At 37.0% G+C, this 21,631-nt stretch overlaps 1 protein-coding gene and 1 pseudogene across 11 annotated transcripts, besides 2 other annotated features; one reads left to right on the forward strand and one right to left on the reverse strand.

Moving 5' to 3' along the window:
• Positions 1-7,528: 7,528 nt before the first annotated feature.
• CR11023 lies at positions 7,529-9,484 on the forward strand (annotated as a pseudogene).
• Positions 9,485-9,725: 241 nt separating this feature from the next.
• Positions 9,726-9,859: a mobile genetic element.
• l(2)gl (lethal (2) giant larvae) lies at positions 9,839-21,376 on the reverse strand. Of its 11 annotated transcripts, NM_001258875.2 has the most exons (11): positions 21,066-21,376; positions 20,831-20,973; positions 19,880-20,015; positions 17,053-17,212; positions 14,933-15,711; positions 13,683-14,874; positions 13,520-13,625; positions 12,286-12,928; positions 11,779-12,221; positions 11,410-11,518; positions 9,839-11,344 (listed from the first exon to the last, which is right to left on the reverse strand). In NM_001258875.2, exons 4-11 carry the CDS (start codon positions 17,134-17,136, stop codon positions 11,215-11,217), a joined length of 3,486 nt encoding a protein of 1,161 aa, NP_001245804.1. In that variant the 5' UTR covers positions 17,137-17,212; positions 19,880-20,015; positions 20,831-20,973; positions 21,066-21,376; the 3' UTR covers positions 9,839-11,214. The 11 variants fall into 11 exon arrangements, with proteins under 11 accessions (NP_001245804.1, NP_722587.1, NP_001245801.1 ...); NM_164352.3 differs by lacking the exons at positions 17,053-17,212; positions 20,831-20,973 and having other exon boundaries at positions 19,880-20,020; positions 21,066-21,200; positions 21,349-21,376; NM_001258872.2 differs by lacking the exon at positions 20,831-20,973 and having other exon boundaries at positions 21,136-21,376.
• Positions 9,888-9,949: a mobile genetic element.
• Positions 21,377-21,631: the final 255 nt, after the last annotated feature.

The following is a 21,631-nucleotide window of genomic DNA, read 5'->3' on the forward strand; positions in this document are numbered from 1 at the left end:
CGACAATGCACGACAGAGGAAGCAGAACAGATATTTAGATTGCCTCTCATTTTCTCTCCCATATTATAGGGAGAAATATGATCGCGTATGCGAGAGTAGTGCCAACATATTGTGCTCTTTGATTTTTTGGCAACCCAAAATGGTGGCGGATGAACGAGATGATAATATATTCAAGTTGCCGCTAATCAGAAATAAATTCATTGCAACGTTAAATACAGCACAATATATGATCGCGTATGCGAGAGTAGTGCCAACATATTGTGCTAATGAGTGCCTCTCGTTCTCTGTCTTATATTACCGCAAACCCAAAAAGACAATACACGACAGAGAGAGAGAGCAGCGGAGATATTTAGATTGCCTATTAAATATGATCGCGTATGCGAGAGTAGTGCCAACATATTGTGCTCTCTATATAATGACTGCCTCTCATTCTGTCTTATTTTACCGCAAACCCAAATCGACAATGCACGACAGAGGAAGCAGAACAGATATTTAGATTGCCTCTCATTTTCTCTCCCATATTATAGGGAGAAATATGATCGCGTATGCGAGAGTAGTGCCAACATATTGTGCTCTTTGATTTTTTGGCAACCCAAAATGGTGGCGGATGAACGAGATGATAATATATTCAAGTTGCCGCTAATCAGAAATAAATTCATTGCAACGTTAAATACAGCACAATATATGATCGCGTATGCGAGAGTAGTGCCAACATATTGTGCTAATGAGTGCCTCTCGTTCTCTGTCTTATATTACCGCAAACCCAAAAAGACAATACACGACAGAGAGAGAGAGCAGCGGAGATATTTAGATTGCCTATTAAATATGATCGCGTATGCGAGAGTAGTGCCAACATATTGTGCTCTCTATATAATGACTGCCTCTCATTCTGTCTTATTTTACCGCAAACCCAAATCGACAATGCACGACAGAGGAAGCAGAACAGATATTTAGATTGCCTCTCATTTTCTCTCCCATATTATAGGGAGAAATATGATCGCGTATGCGAGAGTAGTGCCAACATATTGTGCTCTTTGATTTTTTGGCAACCCAAAATGGTGGCGGATGAACGAGATGATAATATATTCAAGTTGCCGCTAATCAGAAATAAATTCATTGCAACGTTAAATACAGCACAATATATGATCGCGTATGCGAGAGTAGTGCCAACATATTGTGCTAATGAGTGCCTCTCGTTCTCTGTCTTATATTACCGCAAACCCAAAAAGACAATACACGACAGAGAGAGAGAGCAGCGGAGATATTTAGATTGCCTATTAAATATGATCGCGTATGCGAGAGTAGTGCCAACATATTGTGCTCTCTATATAATGACTGCCTCTCATTCTGTCTTATTTTACCGCAAACCCAAATCGACAATGCACGACAGAGGAAGCAGAACAGATATTTAGATTGCCTCTCATTTTCTCTCCCATATTATAGGGAGAAATATGATCGCGTATGCGAGAGTAGTGCCAACATATTGTGCTCTTTGATTTTTTGGCAACCCAAAATGGTGGCGGATGAACGAGATGATAATATATTCAAGTTGCCGCTAATCAGAAATAAATTCATTGCAACGTTAAATACAGCACAATATATGATCGCGTATGCGAGAGTAGTGCCAACATATTGTGCTAATGAGTGCCTCTCGTTCTCTGTCTTATATTACCGCAAACCCAAAAAGACAATACACGACAGAGAGAGAGAGCAGCGGAGATATTTAGATTGCCTATTAAATATGATCGCGTATGCGAGAGTAGTGCCAACATATTGTGCTCTCTATATAATGACTGCCTCTCATTCTGTCTTATTTTACCGCAAACCCAAATCGACAATGCACGACAGAGGAAGCAGAACAGATATTTAGATTGCCTCTCATTTTCTCTCCCATATTATAGGGAGAAATATGATCGCGTATGCGAGAGTAGTGCCAACATATTGTGCTCTTTGATTTTTTGGCAACCCAAAATGGTGGCGGATGAACGAGATGATAATATATTCAAGTTGCCGCTAATCAGAAATAAATTCATTGCAACGTTAAATACAGCACAATATATGATCGCGTATGCGAGAGTAGTGCCAACATATTGTGCTAATGAGTGCCTCTCGTTCTCTGTCTTATATTACCGCAAACCCAAAAAGACAATACACGACAGAGAGAGAGAGCAGCGGAGATATTTAGATTGCCTATTAAATATGATCGCGTATGCGAGAGTAGTGCCAACATATTGTGCTCTCTATATAATGACTGCCTCTCATTCTGTCTTATTTTACCGCAAACCCAAATCGACAATGCACGACAGAGGAAGCAGAACAGATATTTAGATTGCCTCTCATTTTCTCTCCCATATTATAGGGAGAAATATGATCGCGTATGCGAGAGTAGTGCCAACATATTGTGCTCTTTGATTTTTTGGCAACCCAAAATGGTGGCGGATGAACGAGATGATAATATATTCAAGTTGCCGCTAATCAGAAATAAATTCATTGCAACGTTAAATACAGCACAATATATGATCGCGTATGCGAGAGTAGTGCCAACATATTGTGCTAATGAGTGCCTCTCGTTCTCTGTCTTATATTACCGCAAACCCAAAAAGACAATACACGACAGAGAGAGAGAGCAGCGGAGATATTTAGATTGCCTATTAAATATGATCGCGTATGCGAGAGTAGTGCCAACATATTGTGCTCTCTATATAATGACTGCCTCTCATTCTGTCTTATTTTACCGCAAACCCAAATCGACAATGCACGACAGAGGAAGCAGAACAGATATTTAGATTGCCTCTCATTTTCTCTCCCATATTATAGGGAGAAATATGATCGCGTATGCGAGAGTAGTGCCAACATATTGTGCTCTTTGATTTTTTGGCAACCCAAAATGGTGGCGGATGAACGAGATGATAATATATTCAAGTTGCCGCTAATCAGAAATAAATTCATTGCAACGTTAAATACAGCACAATATATGATCGCGTATGCGAGAGTAGTGCCAACATATTGTGCTAATGAGTGCCTCTCGTTCTCTGTCTTATATTACCGCAAACCCAAAAAGACAATACACGACAGAGAGAGAGAGCAGCGGAGATATTTAGATTGCCTATTAAATATGATCGCGTATGCGAGAGTAGTGCCAACATATTGTGCTCTCTATATAATGACTGCCTCTCATTCTGTCTTATTTTACCGCAAACCCAAATCGACAATGCACGACAGAGGAAGCAGAACAGATATTTAGATTGCCTCTCATTTTCTCTCCCATATTATAGGGAGAAATATGATCGCGTATGCGAGAGTAGTGCCAACATATTGTGCTCTTTGATTTTTTGGCAACCCAAAATGGTGGCGGATGAACGAGATGATAATATATTCAAGTTGCCGCTAATCAGAAATAAATTCATTGCAACGTTAAATACAGCACAATATATGATCGCGTATGCGAGAGTAGTGCCAACATATTGTGCTAATGAGTGCCTCTCGTTCTCTGTCTTATATTACCGCAAACCCAAAAAGACAATACACGACAGAGAGAGAGAGCAGCGGAGATATTTAGATTGCCTATTAAATATGATCGCGTATGCGAGAGTAGTGCCAACATATTGTGCTCTCTATATAATGACTGCCTCTCATTCTGTCTTATTTTACCGCAAACCCAAATCGACAATGCACGACAGAGGAAGCAGAACAGATATTTAGATTGCCTCTCATTTTCTCTCCCATATTATAGGGAGAAATATGATCGCGTATGCGAGAGTAGTGCCAACATATTGTGCTCTTTGATTTTTTGGCAACCCAAAATGGTGGCGGATGAACGAGATGATAATATATTCAAGTTGCCGCTAATCAGAAATAAATTCATTGCAACGTTAAATACAGCACAATATATGATCGCGTATGCGAGAGTAGTGCCAACATATTGTGCTAATGAGTGCCTCTCGTTCTCTGTCTTATATTACCGCAAACCCAAAAAGACAATACACGACAGAGAGAGAGAGCAGCGGAGATATTTAGATTGCCTATTAAATATGATCGCGTATGCGAGAGTAGTGCCAACATATTGTGCTCTCTATATAATGACTGCCTCTCATTCTGTCTTATTTTACCGCAAACCCAAATCGACAATGCACGACAGAGGAAGCAGAACAGATATTTAGATTGCCTCTCATTTTCTCTCCCATATTATAGGGAGAAATATGATCGCGTATGCGAGAGTAGTGCCAACATATTGTGCTCTTTGATTTTTTGGCAACCCAAAATGGTGGCGGATGAACGAGATGATAATATATTCAAGTTGCCGCTAATCAGAAATAAATTCATTGCAACGTTAAATACAGCACAATATATGATCGCGTATGCGAGAGTAGTGCCAACATATTGTGCTAATGAGTGCCTCTCGTTCTCTGTCTTATATTACCGCAAACCCAAAAAGACAATACACGACAGAGAGAGAGAGCAGCGGAGATATTTAGATTGCCTATTAAATATGATCGCGTATGCGAGAGTAGTGCCAACATATTGTGCTCTCTATATAATGACTGCCTCTCATTCTGTCTTATTTTACCGCAAACCCAAATCGACAATGCACGACAGAGGAAGCAGAACAGATATTTAGATTGCCTCTCATTTTCTCTCCCATATTATAGGGAGAAATATGATCGCGTATGCGAGAGTAGTGCCAACATATTGTGCTCTTTGATTTTTTGGCAACCCAAAATGGTGGCGGATGAACGAGATGATAATATATTCAAGTTGCCGCTAATCAGAAATAAATTCATTGCAACGTTAAATACAGCACAATATATGATCGCGTATGCGAGAGTAGTGCCAACATATTGTGCTAATGAGTGCCTCTCGTTCTCTGTCTTATATTACCGCAAACCCAAAAAGACAATACACGACAGAGAGAGAGAGCAGCGGAGATATTTAGATTGCCTATTAAATATGATCGCGTATGCGAGAGTAGTGCCAACATATTGTGCTCTCTATATAATGACTGCCTCTCATTCTGTCTTATTTTACCGCAAACCCAAATCGACAATGCACGACAGAGGAAGCAGAACAGATATTTAGATTGCCTCTCATTTTCTCTCCCATATTATAGGGTGAAATATGATCGCGTATGCGAGAGTAGTGCCAACATATTGTGATCTTCGATTTTTTGGCAACCCAAAATGGAGGCGGACGAACGAGATGATAATGATAAGATGATTCAAAAAGACAATGCACGACAGAGAGAGCAGAAAAGATAATTAAATTGCCCCTCATTTTCTCTGGCAAATTGTAGGGTGAATTATGATCGCGTATGCGAGAGTGGTGCCAACATATTGTGCTCTTCGATTTTTTGGCAACCCAAAATGGAGGCGGATGAACGAGATGATAATATTTTCAAGTTGCCGCTAATCAAAAATAAATTCCTTGCAACATAAAATAAAGCACAAAATGCCCGCTCAAAAAAAGGCATGAATATATAAGCTCGAACATAGAACATAGGCTTGAACATATAATGACTGCCTTTCATTCTCTATCTTATATTACCGCAAACACAAAATGACAATGCACGACATAGAGAGAAAGAGAGATATTCAGATTGCCTCTCATTGTCTCACCCATATTATGGGAACCAAATATGAGCACGTATGCGAGAGGAGTGCCAACATATTGTGCTCTACGATTTTTTTGCAACCCAAAATGGCGGCGTACGAACGAGATGATAATATATTCAAATTGCCGCTAATCAGAAGCAAGTTTATTGCAATGTTCAGTGCAGCGCAAAATGGCCGCTCAAGAAAAGGCTCGAATATATATTGCCTGCCTCTCATTCACTCTCTTTTATTACCGCAAGACCAAAATGACAATGTACAACAGAGAGAGCAAGAGAGATATTTAGATTGCCTCTCCTTGTCTCTCCCATATTATAGAGACCGAAAATGATTGCGTATGCGAGAAGAGTGCCATTGTATTGAGCTCCTCGACCCAAAATAGCGTCGGACGAACGAGATTATATATTTAAAATGCCGATCATTTTCTCATCCATATAAATACTACCGAAAATGACTGTCTAAAGGTACTCATCGACTATATTTAAATCTGTGTATTTCTGTGAATAGATTGACCTTTGCAATTTTTAACGGCATTGTCTATTAAATTAATATAATTTTCTTTTTTGATGAATATTTAACCGAACATTTACTTGAAATTAAATTATAAAATTGGTTAAATAATGTTGAAATCTTACTTTCAGCTAAATGGGGCTATTTTGCAAGGGTTCCATCATGACATTGGTAAATAATTTTTAAAGAATTAATTGTAAGTTCCAATAGACTGGAAATTATTTTGCAATATCATTCTTATCCCTATTTCCAAAAGCGAATTATTAGTTGCGTGAAAATCAGAAGGAAAATTATTTAACGTGTTATGCCACGCCAAATAGCCGCGCAATAGGAAGCTAGACTATATAATGACTGCAACGAAAATTGTAAATTCCAATTAAAAGGATATTATTGTGCGATTTCACTTTAATTCTTATTTCAAAAAAGTTAATTATTAGTTGACGGAAATCAGAACGAATTTCACCGCAACGTCTTATGCAGCACAAAATGGCGGCGCAAAAGGATGGTTGCATATACAATAACTTCATCTCATTCAATCTCTCCTATATTACCGCAAACTCGAAAGCCAAAACACGAATGATGAAGAGGGATAGATTTTATTGGGACAAAAATGATAGGTCACGCGAGAGGAGTGGTCTAAATTTTACTCTCACAAAAATGTTGGCAATACAAAATGGCGGCGGAATGAAGAGGTGAAAATATATTAAAATTGCCGCTCATTTTCTTCGCGGTAGAATTAGGACTGAACGTTGCCGGGTATAGGATCTCTATTGATGGCCTTTACTTATAAAGTGTATTTCTACAGATCAAATTACTTTTTACTCTTTATCAATATTTAAATATTATAAATTGATTTAGTTAAAATACAATTCGAACAATCTTTTCTCCAAATAATAATAATGTTTAATACCTATTTGCGCATATGCGTTTATTTTTGGGATTTAATTTTAACATTTTTCAACAAAACCGTTACAAATGTAATTTTAAATCAGGAAACGACTTTGGTATGAAAATATGTTTTTTTGTGCGCTTTTAAACATGTAACTGCTCTTTTGTGCTGTTTTATTGAATGCTATCACAGCGTAAAATTTTAGTTTTAATACCAATACATTGGGAATAATTTGCGATTTCATTCTATTCTTATGCCCAAATAAGGAAATAGTTTCCGGCAAAAAATCAGAATTTAGCTTTTACAAAAACTAGAGAGGAGAGGACAATATTATAATTGTAGACCGTTTTAAACACTTTAAAATGTTTAACCATTTATCAATTATTCTACTAAATGTAGGTGATTTTATTTATTAGAATACGAATTCTTTATCTGAATCGAACTAAGTAAGCCTAAGCGCTTAGGAAAAATACATACTTGACGAGTAGAGTGAAATAATTACAAATATTAGACATATCCATTGCTACTCGCATGTAGAGATTTCCACTTATGTTTTCTCTACTTTCAGCAACCGAGAAGAGAACCCACGTTTGAACAAGTATCGGCGTGTGGACAACAGCTATCCCCGCTTCATAACGAATGAGGCTGCCGAGGACCTGATTTACAAGAAGTCCATGGGCGAGCGGGATCAGCCACAGAGCTCAGAGCGGATCTCAATATTTAATCCGCCAGTATACACGCAGCACCAGGTGCGCAATGAAGCCCCCTACATACCCACCACATTTGACCTCCTCTCAGACGATGAGGAGTCGTCACAGAGAGTTGCCAACGCCGGGCCATCTTTCAGGCCCTTGACTTACTCGGATGCTGTGCGTCTAAGCCAGAATGGCTTCGCCAACTCCCGCGTAAGTGGGCACTCCAGCTATACGGTGCGCAGACCACCGGCACTAGTTGACAGAAGCATTCTATCCCAGGAAATGGAGCGCATGGACCAAGAGCAGTATATCTACCTTATCCGTACCGCAGCCCAAAGTAATTCCGTGGGCAGTCACTACGCCGAACCGGTTACTGATAACTCGGAGGTCAAGAAAGTCAGTGAAACCAACAAAAGGTAAATAAATTTTTTATATCCATCCATATCCGAATCAGTGGCAATAATGCAAAATGCTGATTTTATCACCAATTAGTGACGCACCACAGCCGTTAACCCCTCAACCTACCAGACTCACCAGAACAGAATCCTTGCACCGTCGTTTTGCCAGCTGCGTCAACTTAAATGATGACTTCGCCGAGCAATTTAAAGCAAGAGCGGCGGACTGTGAAGAGAAATCCAAACATCGTCTTAGATTAGCTGAAGAGCAGAGGCTTTTTTCGAATTTCAGTGCTATAAAGAACATAGATGAACTCCGTGCCTATGAACGAAAAGTAGTGGAAAACATATTCCAGTCTTGTATCGCCCACAAGCCCATTTTTGTACTCGGGCCCTTGGACAAGCCAAATGTGAAGAAAGTGACCAAGCTCATTCCGTTAACAGAGGAGCACCACGATCGCTTTAACGAAATTACACAGGATGATAAATCGACGGTATGGCAACGAATATATTGATGTCTTTCGTACCCATTGAAAACGTTGTGGTGCTTGCGCTTTAAAATCTTATATTAGGAAATTATTTTTAAATTTAACCTACACATAACTACCGAAGACATATGCACGTTTATTAATGGGAAATGGCTTAACGACGAGGTCATTAACTTTTACATGTCCTTGCTGACAGAACGGTCGGAGAAGAGATCTGGCGTACTTCCCGCCACTTACGCCATAAACACATTCTTCGTGCCCCGCCTCCTGCAAGCTGGGCATGCAGGCATTAAGCGCTGGACTCGCAAAGTGGACTTGTTCAGCAAGGACATAATCCCGGTACCAGTGCACTGCAACGGCGTCCACTGGTGCATGGCCATCATACACTTGCGGAACAAGACAATCCGGTATTATGACTCAAAGGGAAAGCCAAACCGACCAGTGCTGGACGCTCTAGAGAAATATCTACGCGAAGAGTCAATATTCAAGCCCAAAAAGCAGTTTGATACCAGCGATTTTGTTATTGAGAGCGTGCAGAATATACCACGACAGTTAGATGGCAGCGATTGCGGTATCTTCAGCTGCATGTTCGCCGAGTATATAACGTGTGATGTGCCAATTACCTTTACCCAGTCGGAAATGTTGTACTTCCGCAAGAAGATGGCTCTAGAAATCGTCGACGGAGAGTTGTGACAGTAGAATCACACAGCTACGCAAGAATGTGGAGAATCCAGTTTAGTTATTTTTACAAATCTTACGTAAACACTCCAAGCATGAATTCGCAACAAGTGCTTAGCTATTTAATTGAATTGAGCTGGCCGAGAGATGTGCTGGTGCAATAACTTGTTCTCATATCTGATTGTAACAGAGAATCTAGTTTTTCAATAAAATTTCCCCAAGTAAAAACAATGCGAATAGGGACGTATTAATTGCCGAATCTCTTCGAGTTAATAATTAATTTTTACAATACAGCAAGCTGAGAATATGCAATTGTAATGTCCAATTCAATATTTGTAATTTACTATTTTAAGCCTAACTCTTATCTAGGGATTACTCGATTCCAACTATATTAGAGTAGAAGAAAACAATTTATTGTAACGAAGTACAAAGATCATTCTAGAAAATCACTCATACAAACCTCTAAGGCTCAAAACCGAGGTATGATCTTTAAATAAGTCAAAATTAGGAGTTTTCAGTTTGAGACCTACAACTAAATAGATCGGTGTTCTTCCACAAAATATTGTAAAGCCAGTTTGTTAAATAAAATACATGTTTTATTAATAATCCTAAGCTAAATACTCAATTATATACTTTATATGGTCGGAAAAGCTTCCTTCTGCCTGTAACATACTTCTCAACGAATCTACAATACTATTGTATATACTATACCTTTTACTATACGAGTAACGGAGTAACGGAGGAGAATGCAAAAAAGCTAAGAACAAAACAATTACTACAAATCGTCAGGAATTTTAAAATACTTTACAATTGAATATAAAGCCGTAGGATTTCTAAAATTAAATTACATTATGTACTAAAGTACTTGAAGGCTCATTAACTTACTTCTCATATTGACATATTTTCTTCCCTCTAAAACTCATAAAAACCATAATTTTTTAATTGCACCTGTGTAGAATGCAAAAATTACATTTGTGAGTATCATCAAAATGTAGCCTTTTTTAACTGACGTATTAGCCAAAGAATTAAATACATGTAATTTCGTGCTAAAAAAGTTTGCAATTTCATTTTACGAAATATTCTACAATTAATTTGAAACACGCTTTTAATTTTAAGTAGTTTTCTTATTGAGGATTTGATACAACAAATTCTTTTGAACTTCAAGGTCTTTTTTCTCCCCATCCTTGCATCAGGCTATTTTTTGTACTCCTAATTTGTTCATCATAATAAAGCAAATTGTTGTTGTCCTAATTTTGTAAGGGCATTTTTTTGTATCACAATATTTTAACCGAAAATAAAAGAAATTTAAAAAATGTGGGCACGACAATTTTTTTATAATCTTTGAACGGTCATACGAACGGAAATGAAAGACACCAGCGCTGTTTCTATCCCTTAAAACCCAAATGTTCCTATATAATTTGAATTATTTATCCAAAATAAAGACCATTTTAATATACAATTTATTAAATGGGGACGGACCAATTTATCGGTATTTGTGTTTATACGGACGAACAGAAGTAATTAATCGGCATGTTATCCAGGTTGCGTTTTAATATTTTACAATCGGCCTTAAATGTCAACTTTTATCCTTTGTACCTTTCTACAAATATCATGTTTCGTTTCATCATACGGGTAAAGGGTATAAAGTCACTACGCGAAAATACATGAAAACATTACATAAAATCATAAATAATTATATGGTTTTGGAACAACAACATCGCTTAAGCCAAATAAAAAATGAATATTTTATATTATCATTCTGTCATTTCTGTTTGTATGTAAATCGCGTTTAATTTAATTTAATTTTTTTGCGTTCCTATTTTGCTGTCCCCGTTCGATTTTTAGTGAGACATGTTTGTAATTATAGATTAAATTACATCAGGACTAGTACTCGTTTGCGTCGTATTTCTGTAAAGGTATAAAATAATTAGTAGGTTACGGCTTCTGTCAATGTTAAAATTGGCTTTCTTCAGGCGCTGTTTTTGGCGTTCCTATTTTGTTGTCTCCGTTCGTTTTTTCATGAGAAATGTTTGTAATTATAGATTTAATTACAACAGAACTAGTACTCGTTTCCGTCGTATTTCTGTTAGGTAAAAAAAAAAAATTAGTAGGTTAAAGCTTATGTCAATGTTTCTTGTAGAAGCACACCTTTTCGATTCCAAGTCCTCTAAATTAGAAATATTAATATTTGGAATTTCACTCATGTTTACGGTAGTACTGGCTTTGTTGGTTTGCGTGCTAAGTACAGATAGGCGACCTACATTTTCATAGAGATGACAGAAAAAAAAAGTTATGTACAGATATAATGTGGGCCCGTGCTTTTAAAATAAGATAAAAGTATATATTTAAAGTTGTTTGGTGCGTATACTTAAAATCAAGTTTTTAAAAAGTAAATTTTTATAAGAATTATGTTGCCGAAAGTAACTAATGTCGAAACGAAAACATTTAAATGTAGATACGTACAAAACAGCAAATTAAAATAGGTGGAATAATGTTAGTAAATAAATGATTACTCACCAATGGTTTCCTCTGTATTAATAGAACACAAAGTGGTGGTCGTCATATTTAAATGGTCGCGCACCGAGTCAACGGTAATATCGCCAATAGAGCTGCTGATAGTCTCGTTAGCTTGATTAGGTGAATTTGAAATGTTGACTCCATTAACTTGCTGAACACTATTTCTTCCAACGTTTTCCTCTGCAGGCCTTGTGCATATTGAAATGCCTGATGGATTTTTAATTTCATATGTATTCACAACTTCATCACATGCGTAGGTTTCCTTATTATTCTCTGCATCATTTTCTTCCAACACAGACTCTTCATTTTCTAATGGTTCTACTGGAACAACGCCAGTGGGTTGCACGACTCTGGACGTGGCTAAAGCAATACGCTGCAGTTCAGAAGAAGACATCATATACAGTGCTTCTCCAGAGTTTGTAAAGCAAAGTGACGAAACTCCACTGAAAAGTTAAAATACAGTATTAGGTCCAAAAAATTAAAATAATAGCACTATGCGTGACTTACTTAATGTCTTCCCGTCGCACTGCTGCGGCATTCAGCTGTCTTTTTAATTCAGGTACTGATAAAACCATGATATCGCCCATATTCGTTAAACATATCAATGCTGTTTCGTTATATACATCTCCACGACTTACAGCCAAGCTTCCACTGATATTAGGATCCGCCTCTCCATCGCCATGTGAACGCGTGGACTTAGTTGGGCTACAACCGTGCATACTCTGCAGTGTTTCCGGGGATATGCGACAACTAAACGAACCAAAATGGATGCGGCGAATCCGAGCACCTTCGTTAGCGGTAAGCTTATATTTGTTAATCGGCTTTAGTTGCGGAAGTGAAAACACCTTGAACTGTTCCTCGGAAGCAATAAGTACACGATGCGGTGGACTCCCGTTTTCACCGGCGTTCAGCTGATCGACAGGGCTACCCGCCTGATCAAAAATAGAAATACCCACCACAGGAGCACGATGTTTTAATTGTATTTCTTTAGCAAGCTGCGCAGAAATTCGGCGGGGCATGTGTGGTGGTGCATTGCCACTTGCCGACGGGACGGCAGTTGCCGCGGTCTGCGCTGGTGGCAAATGCAGAAGGAAAACCGAGACTGTACTGGCATTTGTTGCTGACCACAAAGTTGGCGACGTTATGTTGACTGAAAATGTAAAAATTATACAACAAATTAGATGTACATATACAGAACACCAAAAGAATAGACGCTACAGTCGAGTTACCCATTACAGAAATAGTAGGAGGATAGGTGAAATTTTAAAAACAAAATTTGCCATATAGATCGAAATCGCGAAAACAAAAAGACTATGATTTAATTAGTTTAAGAACTGTTTTCCAACTAGTAAATGAAACGAAATCAATATCAATAAAATATATTGTCAAACCAGAGTAAATGCAAAAGCACTTTTAACACTTATAGCATATCGATAGACTAGCAAGGAATATTGTAATGACTGAATTTCTTTCTAAGGACGGACATAGTCAAATGTAGTCGGCTGTTTAAACTGATCATAAATACATATACCTTTAAAACTTTGATCAATATATCCAATGCATAAAAATTTGTTGCACAAAAATATAATTAAAGCTCTGGGCGTCCCAAAATGAAAAGCACTGTATGTTTTTAGCTTTTGGGTTCAATTCTCGCGAGGCCGTGGTTCAGAGACTATTTCCGTTACCTTTTTTTTTTTTTATCGTTACATCAAAACTAATAACAGTACAAAATGTTGATTACCATTAGTAACATAAGTTTTGGCAAATAGTAAACATCGCACCATGGATCCTAGCCCGTCATCTGCACAACGAGCCTCTATTTGCCTCTCGACGGGTCTTGCTTCCAGCTGTAGGATTGTGAATTTAATATAAAAGACTAGTTGAGTATATATTATCTTACTAACCGTTGTTGGTACTTGATTGCTCTGGTTGGTCCTGGTCGATCGACCCTTGCGAAGCTTTCTAAATGACTCCCTCAATGATTTCTTAAAAGACTTTCGACGAGACAGCTGCTCTCCTGCTCCAGTAAGATCATTTGGGTTTAAAGTGCAGCGATGAAATACTGGAACAAAGTTTTTGAAGTCAAAGAGAACTAAGCCGTGCGCAGTCCCACCAGATACTAGGCCCCAGCTTGCTTCGAGTGCCATGCATGTTATGCTGGCTGGCGGCAAAACTTGCAGTACTCCCGATATATTTACACCACGTTCCGTCGTAGGAATTGCTTCTCCGTCTAATAAGTTCGATCGCACGTTTAACTGATCGTGACCCTTCCACACAAATCCATCACGATCGCTGACCAAATTCATTGAAATGTATTTTAAAGACACTTTTTCGGGTAAGTCTATGAAGTCGGCTATAACTATTTGGCCCGCTGTGCCACCAACAATAAGTTGTCCGGTTTTTGGGCAGAATGCTATTTTCTTCACTGCTAAACGAGGGTCATCTGAATAAGGATCAAAAAGTCCTGATTTCCGAAATGGCGGTTCTCCTTCATCGACTTGTTCCGCACTCATATCTGCAGCTGCGTCATCTCGGAAGTCTGACTCACTTCCAAAAATGCTGCTAGTTTTAAAATTATAAATTGGTTTAAGCAACACTCCAGTGCAGTCCCAAAATTTAACAGAACCATCTTCGTGACCAGTTAACAAAATCTCATAAAGCTTAGTCGCGTCCTCTTCTACAGATTCTTCTAAGTTATCCGGGAGAGTACCGCCAGTGATAGGCCAGCTAATATTGCTATAGTCAATGTCTTGTTCATCTCCAGCTCTTAAAATACTTTCATATACCGACTGTACGACTTCAGAAGCAAGGTAATTGCAAGTGACAGCTGATGCATGGACAGAGTGAAGATATGGCGCTTTGATAGCACAAATATTAGGGTCAGTAAGATCGTAAGCGCAGAGTTCCTCTTCAAGTAGTACAACAAGAACTTCAGCGACATCTCTATTATTTTCAAAGGTCACAAAAAAGTCAATCACTTTAGACGTAAAGTCAAGACACACTTTGTGTCCATCGCTGGCGTGAACGGACACACAATTGTGATCACCATATGCTGACCGTGGCATGCCGCCGGAAAAAACAATTACATCGTTGGATCTAAAAGAACGAGAAATTAGTACACATCTAAAAAACTTTGTGTTTAAGTTATATTAACCTTCGCTTGCCTTTGTACAGTCGATTTATGCTTTTGCATGGATCAGGTCCATAAGGCACATAATTAACATTCGACGGCGGTTCTGGGTTATCTATGCTCCAAGTGGCGTATGAACCATCAGCGTGGTACCAGGTAAATTCAGATCCTTCGAAGTTCACTGTAAGACCAACGCTCTGTCCATGTCCAGGGGCTATGTATGCTCGCTGGACAGATGCGCTTTCAAAATCCCACAAAACACAAAGGCCGCGATTGTATGCAACTAGAAGTTTGCTAGGGGAGTTTGGAAGTTGGCGGATTGACTCAATTGCACCAGGATTTAGCTTGTAGGCTGGTGGCACCTGCTCTAGCACAACGTCATGGTAAATTACAGGCTCCTTAATGGTAAATGTATGTAAATCCAGTTGATAGATGTTTCCACCTTCTGTTCCAATCCATAGCAGATCCTTACTGAGAGAACAGCACAGCGATGAAACTTTTTTAAGTTTGCCGTCAAACGGTAGTGTTTTGATTGGCAGCAACGTTGCTCCAACTGGCTCCCATAGAATTAATTGATTCGCTGCCGTCAACGAAAGTATGCGACCAGTTCCATACACCCATTCAAGTAATTGTACATTAAGCTCCGATGCTGAATTGTTTAACAAAGTATGCTGACCGTACAATTCAACTCCGGGTTGACCGAAAACTTTTAAAGCCCCTGTTTGCGTCCCTATTGCCATAAGTTTCAAAACTGGATCATACGCAAGAGCCGAAGGCTTATGAGGAAAGCCATGCTGTGCCGTCTAAAAGAAAAAAATATTAAAAAGTTTCAAAAAGCAATTACAGATTCTTAATAATTCAAAATTGTTTGGTTCATTTCTTAATTGTAAAAGGGTTTTCCAAAACATTCTAGTTTTTTCAGTTCCCAAGATCTGGTAAATCGTCAGATTACTTGCCACTTTATAGAGTCGGGAACGCTTTCTTAAACCATTTACATACTTTTACCGAATCTAATACAGCATTTTTCTTTACAATTAACGGGAATAAAAACCTCAATAAATATTGAGGTTTGAATTTAAATTAAGTTCAAAAAGCGCCCAAAGCTTTAAATGCTGCTCTTAAGTATGTCTCTTATAAACATCACTGTAGACAGCAGTCCCTACTATCATACTATATTTACATTGATCGAAAAAAGGTTTGGTAAATCTTATCTAATTGTATAAATTGTATTTTTATACAAAAAAAGTTTTAAGAAGTTGCTATCAGATCTCGTTATGAGTTGATTTTGTTTGATTCATATTGCAGGTGTATTTGGATTTCTAACGCAGTTACAGGCGAATAAATTCTTTTTCTTTTGACTTTAAAATCTTATCAATTTTACGCCGTCTATGACATACTTATTTTGTGCCTGAAATAAGGGTGTTTGTGAAACCAAGCCATTTACCCAACCCATTAAGCACATAAAAGCAATCTTATCAGCTCCCCCCTCTTTCTGGAGCTGGATGGCGATTACCTCTGACCTACTTTTATTTGTTTAATAACATGTTTATACTAACATGGGATAAAAAAAATTCTTATAAAATTTCATATACGTATATTTATTAAACTATTATGGTAATAGGGAAACATCTATGGTATATTTAATTCGAAAATATTTAAAAGGAATGGACAACATTACGAGCACAACGATATAATAGAATTTTTAAAGTAGCCAAAAACAGGCGGTGGAAAAAGACACTCACAAAATCAACAAAGCTTCAGGTACCTCCTCATATTTGGCACCGCATAGAAGGAGTGCACAAAAGAAACGAGCAAAAAAGCACCGTAACCTTTTTTATGCGGTGCTTTGTGGCGCGAGTCTACAAAATACTGTGTGTGTATGCGGTTTACTTGTAGTTGCGGTGGAAAAAATTTACCTAAATGTTAATGCCCAAAAGTATGCACATAGGAGAAGACATAACAAAAGATTGAAAAGGAGGTATTTATTTATTCTTAATAAATTATAAGCTTTCTTCTAACTTCCATAAAAATGTATTTACCACCCAGGATCAAAATAAATGACACCCCACAAAATATACCAATCGGCTACATATACGAAAAAAAAAAAATAAAATAGAATGGAAAGAGAAAATTGTTTGTTGTACCTTACGATAAGCAAAAAGGTCCTTCTGTAGGCGGTGTCTGTCAGCACTGGGCTGCTGCCCTTTTCCTCTGATAAACTTTAACATAATTGGTTATGCTCTTGTGGTGGGTTGGTTTCGATGAATAAATATGTATACTAATTGTGGCCGTATTTATTCTAAACTGAAAATAATAAATAAAAATTAATCACATTTTCAATAAGTAAAAAATTAAAAAGGAACTTGTATATTTTTTCACTCTTATGAATAAAACCGAGAAATTAAATTTAGGTAATACTATTAATACCTTTTATAGATACGGACGATACGTTTAATATTATTCTGGTATACTTTAATCAAAATTTGTTTAACAAAAAGGGTTTTACATTCTTGGTCATAGGAAATTCAGTGGACAGATAGATCTTGGCTCCCAAGATTTTCCAAACTAGTTGTGCTTATTTTCTTAAAACTTCAAAGATTTGCATGTAGGCAGTTTAATAAACATGTTTGTACATATGTATATGTACATTAGGAAAAATGAGATGCAAGATGAGCGATCTGTACTCTTTGCAATGTGTATGTATGTACATATGTACCTCCCTTTAATGAACTAGCAATTCCGTCACGCACACGAAATATTTTTTTATTTGTAAATCTTTTTTTAAGTTTGTTTAAACAATTTAGTTACTATTAAAGCTCTGAAATTCATAAATAAATAATAATAAATGTATTAATTATGACAAAAAACAACTTAAAACATATACGTTTATTTTTGTAAAAGCGTTTTAGGCAAACGCTAGCTGGTCGGTACTAATATTTTTTCGAAGACTGTATACCGTATACATACATTTATGTACGTAGGTATGTATCCGTGAGTAAGCTGAGGTGCAAAACCGTATCACCATTTGCTTTTCGGCTGATAACCAATACCAAGTAAGTCAACTGTTTCCCAAATGTATCTGCATAACAAGGTGATGACCTAATTTTGAGTACATACCGATCTTTACAGTTGACCAGCTTTGCGATTGCATACCGGTATCTGTTTATTCACATATACACACACAAATTGCGTGTTAGACAGACAGCAAAATGACGACTGTTAACTGTTGGCGTGGCTGACTCACCGACTACGCCTCTATGCTAAGAACATACATATTTGTGGACACTTTATTTAAGAAGTTTGAAATATAAATCAATTGCCTAATCAGTAATACTGTTGTTGAGCCCTTTACCTTTATGTATTTCCGTTTGTACGGTTAAGGCGGTGGCCGAGTAATTTTTTGAACTATTTTATTTGCTCACCAACACGCATAAGTTTGTATGTATTCTTATGTTGAGAAACGCCCGCACTGTTCTTCACATCGTTGCTTTAAATGAGAATAAATGAAATAAACGTGTCAACCAAGAACACACAGATAATAATACGACCGGTCAGAGCTTAACCGTGTATCTGTTTTATAAAACGTGAACAATATTATTAGCCCAAAACGATATGCGCGTCATTTTAACACACACAAAGTCGCGATCGGTGGGTCTAGTGTGCCCGTGTATCTCTATCGAAAAAATCATATATTTTTTAGAAGGTATATTTTCCATGACTGACTGGAATGGGTGGAGAACATCGCTTTGGGAGTGAAACTCCGCTATAAATTGTCATTTGTTTTTATAGCAACCTTTTTGATATGGTCGCCAACTTTTATATAATTATAATAATAATTTTTGTAATTAATCACCGCTGTCGCACGAAAAATTTAGGAAATGTGCCAACGAGCGGAATTTTTCGGAACGATCGATGTTTTACCATAACCTGCTATATAAATTGTGAACCACATTTTCAACACAAAACTAGATGTGCTTCATTTATAACGCAATGTCGTGATTTTGTGGGCAGTGTGACCATGTCCAATCTGCGTTCAAGTAAAACCATATTTAGTGACACAAACTTTCCATTACAAAATACCAAACAACTTTAAATTTGTTGTTGCATCAAACTTTTTCTTTCTATACATATAATATTGCGGGTGTATTTGGATTTCTAACGCAGTTACAGGCGAATAAACTCATTTTCTTTTGACTTTAAAATCTTATCAATTTTACGCCGTCTATGACATACTTATTTTGTACCTGAAATAAGGGTGTTTGTGAAACCAAGCCACTTACCCAACCCATTAGGTACATAAACGCAATCTTATCAGCTCCCCCCTCTTTCTGGAGCTGGATGGCGATTACCTCTGACCTACTTTTATTTGTTGAATAACATGTTTATACTAACATAGGATAAAAAAAATTTCATATACGTATATTTATTAAACTATTATGGTAATAGGGAAACATCTATGGTATATTTAATTCGAAAATATTTAAAAGGAATGGACAACATTACGAGCACAACGATATAATAGAATTTTTAAAGTAGCCAATACACAAAAATATGCTGTGGAAAAAGACACTCACAAAATCAACCAAGCTTCAGGTACCTCCTCATATTTGGCACCGCATAGAAGGAGTGCACAAAAGAAACGAGCAAAAAAGCACCGTAACCTTTTTTATGCGGTGCTTTGTGGCGCGAGTCTACAAAATACTGTGTGTGTATGCGGTTTACTTGTAGTTGCGGTGGAAAAAATTTACCTAAATGTTAATGCCCAAAAGTATGCACATAGGAGAAGACATAACAAAAGATTCAAAAGGAGGTATTTATTTATTCCTCATAAATTATAAGCTTTCTTCTAACTTCCATAAAAATGTATTTACCACCCAAGATCAAAATAAATGACCCCACAAAATATACCAATCGGCTACAAATACTTAAAAAAAAAAAAATAGAACGGAAAGAGAAAATTGTTTGTTTTACCTTACGATGTAGCGTTGTCTGTCAGCACTGGGCTGCTGCCCTTTTCCTCTGATAAACTTTAACATGATTGGTTATGCTCTTGTGGTGGTTTGGTTTTGATGAATAAATAAGTATATTAATTGTGGCCGAATTTATTCTAAACTGAAAATAATAATAAAAATTAATCAAATTTTCAATAAGTAAAAAATTAAAAAGGAACTTGTATATTTTTTCACTCTTATGAATAAAACCGAGAATTTAAATTTAGGTAATACTATTAATACCTTTTATAGATACGGACGATACGTTTAATATTATTCTGGTATACTTTAATCAAAATTTGTTTAACAAAAAGGGTTTTACATTCTTGAAGTCATAGGAAAATCAGTGGACAGATAGATCTTGGCTCCCAAGATTTTCCAAACTAGTTGTGCTTATTTTCTTAAAACTTCAAAGATTTGCATGTAGGCAGTTTAATAAACATGTTTGTACATATGTATATGTACATTAGGAAAAATGAAATGATGAGCGATCTGTACTCTTTGCAATGTGTATGTATGTACATATGTACCTCCCTTTAATGAACTAGCAATTCCGTCACGCACACGAAATATTTTTTTATTTGTAAATCTTTTTTAAAGTTTGTTTAAACAATTTAGTTACTATTAAAGCTCTAAAATTCATAAATAAATAATAATAAATGTATTAATTAGGACAAAAAACAACTTAAAACATATACGTTTATTTTTGTAAAAGCGTTTTAGGCAAACGCTAGCTGGTCGGTACTAATATTTTTTCTAAGACTGTATACCGTATACATACATTTATGTACGTAGGTATGTATCCGTGAGTAAGCTGAGGTGCAAAACCGTATCACCATTTGCTTTTCGGCTGATAACCAATACCAAGTAAGTCAACTGTTTCCCAAATGTATCTGCATAACAAGGTGATGACCTAATTTTGAGTACATACCGATCTTTACAGTTGACCAGCTTTGCGATTGCATACCGGTATCTGTTTATTCACATATACACACACAAATTGCGTGTTAGACAGACAGCAAAATGACGACTGTTAACTGTTGGCGTGGCTGACTCACCGACTACGCCTCTATGCTAAGAACATACATATTTGTGGACACTTTATTTAAGAAGTTTGAAATATAAATCAATTGCCTAATCAGTAATACTGTTGTTGAGCCCTTTACCTTTATGTATTTCCGTTTGTACGGTTAAGGCGGTGGCCGAGTAATTTTTTGAACTATTTTATTTGCTCACCATCACGCATAAGTTTGTATGTATTCTTATGTTGAGAAACGCCCGCACTGTTCTTCACATCGTTGCTTTAAATGAGAATAAATGAAATAAACGTGTCAACCAAGAACACACAGATAATAATACGACCGGTCAGAGCTTAACCGTGTATCTGTTTTATAAAACGTGAACAATATTATTAGCCCAAAACGATATGCGCGTCATTTTAACACACACAAAGTCGCGATCGGTGGGTCTAGTGTGCCCGTGTATCTCTATCGAAAAAATCATATATTTTTTAGAAGGTATATTTACCATGACTGACTGGAATGGGTGGAGAACATCGCTTTGGGAGTGAAACTCCGCTATAAATTGCCATTTGTTTTTATAGCAACCTTTTTGATATGGTCGCCAACTTTTATATAATTATAATAATTTTTGTATATATAATCATAATAATATCATATAATAATCACCGCTGTCGCACGAAAAATTTAGAAAATGTGCCAACGAGCGGAAT

The sequence above is a fragment of the Drosophila melanogaster genome, chromosome 2L (assembly GCF_000001215.4).
Source record: "Drosophila melanogaster chromosome 2L".
Lineage (NCBI taxonomy): Eukaryota > Metazoa > Arthropoda > Insecta > Diptera > Drosophilidae > Drosophila > Drosophila melanogaster.